The 11,971-nt window shown below is 39.7% G+C and overlaps 2 protein-coding genes across 2 annotated transcripts; both read right to left on the bottom strand.

The window, feature by feature from the left end:
- Positions 1 to 769: 769 nt before the first annotated feature.
- On the bottom strand, positions 770 to 4,995 carry LOC113322153. The gene is made up of 2 exons (XM_026570191.1): positions 4,280 to 4,995; positions 770 to 4,075 (listed from the first exon to the last, which is right to left on the bottom strand). Exon 2 carries the CDS (start codon positions 4,069 to 4,071, stop codon positions 2,728 to 2,730), a length of 1,344 nt encoding a protein of 447 aa, XP_026425976.1. The 5' UTR covers positions 4,072 to 4,075; positions 4,280 to 4,995; the 3' UTR covers positions 770 to 2,727.
- Positions 4,996 to 10,236: 5,241 nt separating this feature from the next.
- Positions 10,237 to 10,890, bottom strand: LOC113323917. The gene has a single exon (XM_026572267.1). It carries the CDS (start codon positions 10,888 to 10,890, stop codon positions 10,237 to 10,239), a length of 654 nt encoding a protein of 217 aa, XP_026428052.1.
- Positions 10,891 to 11,971: the final 1,081 nt, after the last annotated feature.

Below are 11,971 nucleotides of genomic sequence, written 5' to 3'. Positions count from 1 at the left end.
CATTTAGTCCCCAGTCTCCACGTCTTAAATCTACATAAGAAACTACCAAAAACCAAGAACCAAGTTGTTGATGCATTCAATTACAATCTTTCACTGGACAAGTCTTCTCTTAGTTGTTGCCGTGAGAAGTTTCCAAAAAAAAAAAAGTTGGTGAAGAAAAGGAACTCAAACAGATTTCAATTAATACGATACAAAATTTCAGGTGGAAAGTGATGTGAGTAATTCTCTCATGAAAGAGTCGTGTTGTACCTTGTTAATCTTCACTTATACTCTACTATGCTTCAAAAGAAAAAGAAAGAAAACATACTCTACCAAAGTGTTTATGCCTTAGGGTGTTGTCCATATGACCAAAGAAACCTGCTAACGGGTTTCCAGTTAATTTCTAGAGTTTAGAATCTGAAACTCAACTGCTAACATACCGTCAAAATGTCATCCAATTCCATGGGTAAGAAATTCTAAATACGACATACCCAAAAATAAAATAAAATTGAAGTTCTAAGCATTGAGAAACGAAAACACCAATTAATTTCTTTTATAAAAGAGGGATTTTTCGAACATCAGTTCAAATGGGAATTTGGAATTTGACCAACCAAAATTCAAATGTGCCGTAGAAACGGAAATCAATGGTTATTGAAATTGGGAAGCCAGAAATATCATGATTGAAATTCCCAAAATCCGTGATTCAAGTTTCCAATAATAAAGAAGAATTAGATTGTAGTTTGATGCGGAATTAGACAAAGAAGCCGTAGAAGGAATTACAGAGAAAGAATGATTAAAGGGAAAGATAGTTCTATTACTAAATTAGCTAAGCATCTCAGGTACAGACTCTAGATATATCAAGGACATACTAGAAAGAGAAAGAAGGGAGTATGTATTTGTGACCCGGCTAACTCTACTAAATAAAGGGTGCCCCAACTGCGTAGCCCTTAACAAGACACACTACTAATACAGCTAAGGGACATGACAAATACCCACCCCTCCAAATCATCCTTGTCCTCAAGGATGGAGGATAACAACAAGCTCTGTCAATGGAGATCCAGATACCGCCACTACTTGCGAGCACAATAAGAATGTGACATCTTCTCCACTTTAAAATTGGCACTGCAACTGATAGTACAAGCACCCTGAAGAATGATGCAGTAAACAAGTATAGTCTTTCTAAGTACTTCCCACTTGTTATACAGTAACTGTATATGAAAGTATTATACTACAGGAACAGAAAGACAAAATGTTGCTGATTTATCTTATAAACCCCAAGAATAGAAAGAATCTGCTTCGGCTTCTTCTCAACTGTCATTTTCTTATAATACTCCAACTGGTTTTGTCTTAAGAATTTCTTGGCCCAAGGTCGCAAAACGACTTCCGTAGCTGAAAGCTTAGGGATCTTGTTCAGCTGCAATAAAACTTGCATATACATTTGTAGCCAATAAGTATACCCTGCATTCTTCATAGGTCCGCCCAAAGAAACCACTGAAGTATCATGATAATCCCCACACCAAGGTGAAACAGACCTCAGATTGACCTTAACTTCCCTACTGGGCCTATGGTGTTGAGAAACGAGTTCAATTAATTGACTGCAGTAAAGAGATGTGGACCTGACAAGGAGTATTTTCACCGTTTTTAACCTTTGCTTTATACCCTTGGTGATGCCAATAAATGTGAGGGAAGTAAACATCTGACATTTCACTTCTAAGCTCAGCAGATTGCGAACTAAGGAAATGTGCATAAACAGTTGTAGTGCCTTAAAGAATATTTCACCACCAACTCCTAAATTCATGTCATTACTCCTCCTTTTCGTACGGAACAAGAATTTCTCAACACTACCAGCAGTGACTTTTTGCCACTTAATCCTGAAATATGAAATACTCGCAAACCTCAAGCATTAAGAATGGAAATAAAAATTAGTTGTCAAACCTGAAGCAAGACCTGACATTTCAGTTTCCAGTAGTGATGATGATGGGAGGAATAAAATCTTCAGTCCCAATCTGTCTACACCGGGTACAGTACCACAAACAACTTCATTAGCTCCTATGGATCTGTTATGCAATACCATTCACAGTTTAAACTGTTTAGGTACTAGCAACACGAGCAGATAATGCTGGACATTTTTGAACCTCGGCTTGGAACCCTCACAACCACAATAGCTCATACATCGATTTCCCTGTGCTTCTATCTGTACAAAAACTCCATTCTTAGGCTGTAATGGGTGATGCTCATCCCTTCTGGCACTCCAATGACCACTTTCAGATGAGAAAACCAAAAGATTATACTTTAGAAGAGTGATCAGCTTCCACACTAGAAGTATAACATCGCCTTTTGAGAGATTCTCTACCTTCATGAATACCACCCTTGCCACTGTCATATATACAAGAGAGCTGCAATCATCCACCAACATTTGTGCACTCAGTCTCGGTGAAGTGTCATAATCAGTTTCCTTTGTCATCAGAAGAATCGAGATTGCCCAGAGAATTTTACCGTGCAGAGAAAATTCATTAAACACCCTACAAGAACCAGTTGCAGTACCTTCTGAAGTAAAATCCTTAAGCACCTGAAAAGACATTTTTCTACCTGATGTGTAATAGGTTGGAACAAATCGGCTAAACCAAGCACCATGACTCTCACCAAACAAAAACAAAGGATAAAATAGAACTCAATGCTTCAAATCTAAGAACCCACGAAGAATGATAGCCAGCATCTCAATTGGAAGAAACTTGCACATAAAATTCTCTACGAGCAATCGATCAAAAATTTCTTGTGCATTAGCATACGATCACTTTGCCTTGACATCTGAAAACTCAAGTTAGTGGTCAGGAGACTATCACATTGTAGCTGCATTTTGTAAGAAAGCTTTCTAGCAGCACCACTACCACCATCTTCCGCACTCAAAATCACCATTAAACTCGAGAAAAAAAATTCGAGTAAGTACCCAAGTTTAAGAACAATTTCGTACACAAATTTACAATCATAAGTATACCTTAGAACCAATATACTAAGAGCGACTGCCCGAGAATTAAGAATAAAAACACAAAATGCAGAGTTAATGCTTCCATAAAAAGAAGATCTCATTCTCAATCCAAACCTCCTTCCTCTATCAATTACTCTCCCAGCAAAAACCAGGATACAATAATAATATTCTTCACCTTTTGCGCACTTAAGAACCAACCCCAGATCAGTCATTCTAGTGTACTTATAGATATTATGAATTAAGATCAAACATGAAGCATTAAACCTTTTCGAATGAGAACTCCATAGTATAGTTTCACCCATTCTTCCTCTACCAAGCAACATAAGATCACAACCATAACTGGTGATACTATTCCTTTGTGACATCTTCAAAAACAGCTGCCAACCATATCCATTGTCACCATCTCCAACAATTACAAGCACACTTGAATAAGAAAACAACAACTCCAAGTTATACCAAAGCTTAATATATGGCTCATAAGAAATTTTCTTAATATAATCATTCATTAAAATTGAACCAAGCATCTTTTGAGCCTCACTAATAAGATTATCATTAACACACACAAAAATACTTGAAGGTATGGAGCTAATTTCTGATTGACACCCTAAGATATGTAACACTGGAAAATTCAATTTCTCATAGGAATTCCAAGCTGTAATTGCATACTTACCTCGATCGAATAACGAGCAGATGTCGACCATAAGAAGATAAGAACAATCATGGGAGTGTAAATTGTTTGGGAGATAGAACAACTCCTTCAAGTGATAAGGATTGTCGTAATTCTTCACTTCAACTGTGTAGGTATGATGCTGACAAAAATTTGGACAATAGCCATCTAAACCCTTCGGCAAGGAATCCCAAAAGATGGTCCCAGGCATTTTTCCTCGATCAAATACCCTTCCAGCAATCAAGGTGTCACAATCTTCACCATCTCCTTGAGATGTTTTCACAAGTACTACAGCTTCATCAATTGCGTAACTACTTGTATTCAAAAGAACCAGCTCATAATTATTACTTCCAATGTATTTAAGTGATCTCTGAGATGAATCTGAACTTGTTGCAACTAACATCTTCGAATAGGAATTCCCCAATATGGTCTCACACATTTTACTACGATCGAACAATATACAACCATAATCAAAAATAGGTAAATTAGCAAATAAAATCTCAGAATTCTCACTCAGCAGTTTAAAACAATACCCATGAGAAGAATCTAACTGAGAAACAAGGTCATCGAACTCTCTTCCTCTATCAATTAATTTGTAGCTCCATCAACAGTAGAGAAATCAATTTTGAGTTTAGATCGAAATTTACCTTCATCTATTGATGTAAGAGTGAATGAATTTTGAGATAAATCTTCTACCGAACCATTTTCACTTGAATCAGGTAGAAATGATTTCAAATCGACATCCATTTTATTTTCGATAATCTTCAACTCCGATTCACCAGATCTATTAGAATAATCTATTGCTGGAGAGGAACCTACAGCTCTATTTGAAACAACTGATGTTAAACCATAATGATTGTCCAACACCCCATTGAACATTTCTCGCATAGCTTTAAGGTACCTTCTGACGGTAATTTTAGTAATTCGTTGAGTTCATCCATCTCATTGATGGAATCATCTTGAATCTTAACAATTTCATTCAATTTTCTTGATAAATCCTTCATCATAACGGAAGCAGTTGCAGAATCGACTGCTCTGATATCAATTTGTAGTGGTCTACACTACAATTGATGCTCAGAAGCAACCCGAATCTCTGGTTGATAGAGGTTATTGAAGAATTAGAATAAGAATGGAGAAGAATTAGACAAAGAAGCCGTAGAAGGAATTACAGAGAAAGAATGATTAAAGGGAAAGATAGTTCTATTACTCAATTAGCTAAGCATCTCAGGTACAGACTCTAGAATATATCAAGGACATACTCCAAAGAGAAAGAAGGGAGTATGTACTCGTGACCCGGCTAACTCTACTAAATAAAGGGTGCCCCAACTGAGTAGCCCTTAACAAGACACACTACTAATACAGCCAAGGGACATGATATTTTTCTTCAACCATTGCTGCCACCCTCGCCCGTCCTTTCCTCAAGCGCGCTGGGCTGTGCATCTCGATGTTCGAAGCAACAAATTTGTTGATTTGAACATCCATTTTTCATGTTGGTTCATTTTATAATGGGAGCAAAACGAACAAACTCTAAATTTGTTCGTTTATTAGGAACTATTCATGGGTACAATGTTTTTCATAACCGAATATACGCATACAAGTAAAAGTTGGTTGAATAAAAACAGACGGAGGAAGGTGGTTAGTAGATGCAACCAATTTAACAATATTATCTGCACATAAACAACATTGTCCCAATAATATTTCAAACAGCAGAGTCAAGAGTAAACTGTCGGAGGTTAATCAATCTTTAATTATTATTATTCCATAAACTCATATAAATAGAGTTTGAGTATTACAGAAAATCTGGTATTCTCCCAGAATATTATGGTAACTAAATATCTCTAAATATATCATCTCTAAATATAATATATTGTCTATTACACCCCCTTAGTCGTAACGGGAGAGGAGCACACGTTAAGACTAGAACAGAAACGAACAAACAATACTCGAGGAAGGCCCTTGGTGAAGATATCTGCATATTGACTGTCAGAAGGGATGTGCAAGACATGAATGTCACCGATACGTACACGCTCACGTACAAAATGAATATCAATCTCCACATGTTTAGTGCGTTGGTGCTGGACAGGATCCCCAGTCATGTAAATGGCACTAATGTTATCACAGTAGACAATAGTGGCACGTCGTAACGGGATGTGAAGCTCGAGAAGTAAATTGCGTAACCAAGTAGTCTCAGCAACAGCATTGGCCACTCCTCTGTATTCGGCCTCCGCACTAGAACGAGATACAGTAGCTTGTCGTTTGGATGACCAAGATATCAGGTTGTCTCCAAGAAAAATGCAGTAGCCAGAGGTCGACCGACGAGAATCCGGACAACCCGCCCAGTCAGCATCAGAGTACGCAGTCAAACCAGTAACAGTGGAAGCGGACAGAAATAAACCGTGATCAAGAGTGCCCTGAAGATACCTGAGAATGCGTTTAATAGCCTGCATATGTGATTCCCTAGGGTCATGCATAAATAAGCAAACCTGCTGCACGACATAAGAAATGTCGGGCCGGGTGAAAGTCAGGTATTGAAGAGCTCCGGCCAGACTTCTGTATAATGTTGGATCCTTGAGTGCAGGGCCAAATGTAGTACTGAGCTTCGGTTGTGTATCAACTGGAGTAGCGGCTGGGTTGCAGTTCGTCATCGATGCACGAGCAATAATATCCTGTGCATATGAAGACTGTGACAGAAACAATCCTGAATCTGAGCGGGTCACGGTGATACCCAGAAATTGGTGTAACGCACCAAGATCAGTCATAGCAAATTCACGTTTCATTAACTCAATGAAACGACCTAGAAGGGAATCAGTAGAAGCGGTTAAAACAATATCATCCACATATAGTAATAAGTATGCAGTTTCCGAACCAGAGTGATAAACAAATAGTGAGGAATCACAAACACTTCCACGAAAACCGCAACCAATAATAAATTGTGCAAAACGTTGAAACCATGCCCGAGGTGCTTGTTTAAGTCCATAAAGAGATCGACGAAGGCGGCAAACATAATCGGGATGAGCGGAATCAACAAAACCCGGTGGTTGATGCATATAAACCGTTTCAGCTAGGTCACCATGAAGAAAAGCATTTTTAACGTCCAGCTGACGAATACCCCAAGAACGTGATGTTGCTATACTGAGCACAGTACGTATAGTCGCTGGTTTAACAACCGGACTAAACGTTTCAAAACAATCAACTCCAACCTGTTGAGACTTGCCATTGGCTACTAGACGAGCCTTGTACCGCTGCAAGGTGCCATCAGCGTGAAACTTGTGACGGAAGAGCCACATCGACCGAATGATATGGGCGTTCCTGGGGCGAGGAACTAGTACCCAAGTGCCGGTCTTAATCATAGCAAGGTATTCGTTCCACATGGCAGCATTCCAGTTAGGGTCTCGAAGAGAATAAAGATAAGAACGTGGAAGAGGGGAAATTGGAGAGTTGGACTGGACATGAAGGTTCAGTCGCTGAATGGGGCGGAAAATGCCACGGGAAGCCCTAGTAGTTGGGCGAGTAGCTGTTGGAAGAAGTGGGCTGGAAGGGGAGGTCGGAGGGAGTGGGCTGGAGGGGTTGGACGGGGCATTGATGGGCTGTGGAGAGGAGACCGTGTTGGGCTGCACGGTAATGGGCTGGGTAAGGGAGGACGGTGGAGAGTCATGGGTAGTGGGCTCAGCAAAAGTGGGCTGGGAAGGACGAGTTGGCTTGGAAGGATGAGTGGGCTCGGAAGAAAGAGTGGGCTCAGTGGGAGTGGGTTGGGAAGGACGCGATTGGCGTCGATGAGGGGGAGAGTACAGCTTTGGCTGTTGGTTTGAGACGACTGGGCCGTCAACAGGGACGGAGAAGGATGGAGATGGATGAGTATTAGGAGAGGCTACAGGAGGGGGATATGTGGAGGAGTCTAGGAAGGAGTAAAGAGGATGGATTTGTGGGTCTTGAGAAGGGGAAGAGTCTAGATGAGAGGGACTTGAAAAAGGGAAGATGGTTTCATCAAATGTGACATGTCTTGAAATGATGAATTTGTTTGTGGAAATGTCAAGACAACGATAACCACGATGATTAGATGGAAAACCAAGAAAGACACACCTAGTGGAACGAGGAGCAAGTTTGTGTGGTGTTGTGGAAGAAAGATTAGGGTAGCAAAGACAACCAAAGATGCGAAGATGATCATATGTGGGTTGGCGTCTATATAAGACGGACACCGGAGATTGGAAGCGGAGAATTTTAGTGGGAAGAATGTTGTGTAAGTAGACGGCCATAAGAAGAGAATAGACCCAATATTTATGAGGAACGGAGGCATGGGTCATTAGGGTACGGGTGATATCATTGATTCGGCGAATCATGCGTTCCGCCTTACCATTTTGAGAGGATGTATGAGGACAAGAGAAGCGAAATACTAAGCCGTTTTGACTAGCAAAATTATGAAAAGAGGAATTGTCAAATTCGCGACCCATGTCGCATTGGAATGACTTAATTTGGCGTTCAAATTGAGTTTGAACAAAAGAACGGAATTCCAAAAATTTGGTGAGGACTTGGGATTTGAGTTTTAGTGGAAAAACCCATAGATAATTAGTGAAATCATCCAATAAGAGAAGATAATAACGAAAACCCGTGTCTAAATTCAACGGAGATGTCCATAAATCACTATGAATAATATCAAAAGGAGCAGCACTAGTAGAATGAGAGTCATAAAAGGGAAGACGAACATGTTTGCTAAGTTGACAAGAATGACAAAGATTGGGGGAAAGATTCTTATTACATTTAATAAAAGACTTTGTGCGTAAAGCATCTAAGATAGCCCCGCCAGGGTGGCCGAGGCGATTATGCCAAACGTCAGGTGCGCAGACAGCAAGAGAGAATTGGTGAGGTAGTGGCGAAAGGGAGGAATGCACGGCAGAAGTGGTGATGGGATAAAGCTCCCCAGAACTATCACATCGGAGAATAGTCTTCCTCGAATTCAAATCCTTCACAGAAAAACCATAAGGATCAAATTCAACAGACACATGATTATCAGTGGTAAATTTACGAACAGAGATTAAGTTTTTGATGATGGAAGGAACGACAAGAGTATTTTTGAGATGAAGGGTGTGAGATGGAAGATCTATGAACCTAGAGCCACTAGCAGTTACCGGAATGCTGCTGCCATTACCCACTAAGATAGACCGCACATTGCTCGAAGGAAAAACATTATGTAAAGTACCTGGATCCGAGGTGATGTGTGATGTTGCGCCAGTGTCCATGTAGAAGTCATCATCAGGCGCTCGAATGCTCATGGAGCTGTATGCTTCGGCAATATCCGATGGTTGAAGGTATTCCGTTGTAGGAGTGACGTAAGCTTGTGGTGAACGGGCTGCTGAGAAGGTGCGTCCGCGACCACGGCCACGCCCACGGAACTGACGACCTCGGCCACGACCAGAGAGATGATGCTGCTGACTCCAGTAAGGTACAGCAGGGTATGGGCTTGGGGGAGACGTCCATTGGGGAGCCCAGTTGTGGTGCAGTAGGGTGACGTTGGGCCTGGTGGAGTTGGCAGAAGAGCAGCTTGGTGGCCCATCAGGGAACTGGGCTCGGAACGCTGGTGGGCAGACGCTGAGTGAAAACTGCTGGTGACGGAAGAAGAAGTAGAAGTAGCAGGTGAACGCTGGTTGTTGGCAGCCGCAAGGGCAGTAGTATGGGAGCTGTAGTTTGATTGCTGTTCACGGCGAATCTCCTCAGTGCGTAATTGAGAGCGAGCAGTGTCAAAAGATGGCATCGATTGTTGGATGAAGGAGGCAACAATATTGTATTCCTCCGGAAGTCCATTGACAAGTTGTATAACCAAACGTTTCTCATCCATTGGAAAATCAAGATCACTTAGTCGATTCGAAAGTGCCTGTAGCTTATCACAATAATCATCAACATTGTTACAATCAACAAATCTTAGATTCACGAACTTACTTTCTAGGTTAGCGGCACGGCTTCCTTTGTTGTCTTGGAAAAGATTTTTAAGATGATTCCATAACTCTTTCGCAGTTTTACCAGTTTTGAGAACTGTAAGCATCAAATCTTTGGCCATGGTGGAGAACATCCATTGACGGCAGAGGGCATCAAGTTGTAGTATGGTGGCAGCATCAAGATCTGGTGGTGGAGCGGAATCGTCAATAAGAAAAACGAGGTTGTGTGCTTGTAGATGAAGTTGGAAAAGGAAAACCCATGAAGAATATTCATCTTGTTTGATATCTAGAGTAATAGGGATCAAAACTTTGATGTTAGAAACGGCGAAAGCCGGATGTAAGGATTTTTTGTCACTTGCCATGGATGATTATTGGTAATTTATAGAAAGAAGAAGATGGATCGAGGTTGGCCTCGTGATACCATGTCGGAGGTCAATCCTTAATTATTATTATTCCATAAACTCATATAAATAGAGTTTGAGTATTACAGAAAATCTGGTATTCTCCCAGAATATTATGGTAACTAAATATCTCTAAATATATCATCTCTAAATATAATATATTGTCTATTATAAACTACAAAAATAAAATATGTATTTAGTGGGCAAGTAATAGTACAGTTGGTGGTCAAAGACTCAAAATGACATCGACATATCTAATATTCTGATTCACCAAATCTAAGCTTGATCAATTTCATCATGATTATCATCACGAGAAGGGGACGGAGATGGAGTGTAGTAAGGAGGTGAATTACAAGGAGTTGAATAAGAAGTACTACTTTCTATATCTTCTTCTTCATCATGGATCACTATAGTCACCATTGAATCACACTCATCATCGTCATCAGAACTCTTCTCCGAAGAAACCCTTTCCATGTTATCGGTGTTTTCTATAGAAGAAATGGATTCATCATCACCAAGATTATCATGATCAGAGAAGTACTCAAATTCTTCTTTGTCTTCTTTGATCGTAAACAGCCCATACAGTTCCTGCAGTTTTGATACATCCAACTCATGATCATTAGAGTCAGCCCCCTTATGATCAGTAGTAGTATTATCGCCAGTAGTTGAAGAAGGAAACACTGGTTGATCAATTCCTGCTTGATTTTTCCAGCAAAAGAAGTAAAGAAGCTCTTTGGAATAATAAGGAGTACTGCTACCAGTGGTGTCGATGGTACTGTTGATGTCTGACTCATCACCGGTAGTCAGATGTTGTCTCCGGTGTAATCTGCGACGCCATAAAACGTACCATAGTTGAAAGAAGAATATTAAGAGCGTGATAGAAAAAACTATAGATATTCCTATACGAAATCTTGTTAAACCATCACTCATTTTTGAGAAACTTTCTTAAGCATGATCTTCTACTACTATTCTCAGAGATGTTGCTAGAATGAAACTGTGGTTATAACTTTGAAGTTTAAAAGAACATTGATTTTTCTTGAAACGGTTGATGAATAAAGAAGACCGGGAAATTGTGGCATTGTTATGGAATGTTTTAGACTTTTAGTGGACTAGACTGTATGTCCGGGTAATTACTGGCTGTAACCGGTTGTCAATATGACAAATTATTTATTGAGTTTCTTTTGGAAAATAAGGAAAGAGATTGAGTGAATTAATGGAGTATTGACTTCTTGAGATGACTAATGAGATGACTAAACATTGGAGATTCATGATTTTTAAATGTTGAATTAGGTAGAGTTGGAAGGAGCTTGGAAAGTTCAAAAAGTTGTGAAGCTTGTGATCCTGTTTTGTGACTATCAAAAACTAGTCTCGCTGAATGAAACTCGCATGTTGTTTCAAATTTATGTGCATCAGCATTCGGTTGACAATAATTTTCATCAAAACTGAAAAAAATCTTGATTTAAAATGGGGATCAAATAACTAATGACATTCGGGACCTAAATCAAACCACATCCCTGAACAAATTCTACATCTACGTGCACCGGTCTTTGGTCAAAATAATAGCTGTCATCAACAAGTCAAATAACTAATGACATTCAGGATCCAAATAAAACCACGTCCATGAAGAGATTCAGGGGAGGGTGTTTGGATATTACATCAAAACTAATTTTACGACTTATTAAGTTTAAAAGTCAAAATTTATTTAGTAAATAAATTTAATAACCACTTAAAAAAAAATCTTGTGAAAAACTTTGAAAATGACTTGTATTTTTAGAAAAGCAGGGGAACTTTTGTTGTTGGTTGCTAAACATAATAAAGTAATGCATGGATTTTTATAGACAAAACATGCCCATGCCTACGGAAAAAATGGCGCGTATGAATTGATCCAAATTTTCTTCCTGGGCATGTTTTTCTAGGACTTGGAGGTTTTCTGATTTTGTAATTTGCCTTTACTTACTTAGGCTTGGTTTTTTATTATTGCCCTAGATAGATATGTCTCTTCTCTTTGAAG

The sequence above is a fragment of the Papaver somniferum genome, chromosome 11 (assembly GCF_003573695.1).
Source record: "Papaver somniferum cultivar HN1 chromosome 11, ASM357369v1, whole genome shotgun sequence".
NCBI classification, from domain to species: Eukaryota; Viridiplantae; Streptophyta; class Magnoliopsida; order Ranunculales; family Papaveraceae; genus Papaver; species Papaver somniferum.
This window is presented reverse-complemented; position numbering and strand designations above follow the sequence as displayed.

Coding starts and splice junctions, on each gene's coding strand:
- LOC113323917 (XM_026572267.1), bottom strand. CDS start 10,890: ATGAGTGATGGTTTAACAAGATTTCGTATAGGAATATCTATAGTTTTT.
- LOC113322153 (XM_026570191.1), bottom strand. CDS start 4,071: ATGTGTGAGACCATATTGGGGAATTCCTATTCGAAGATGTTAGTTGCA.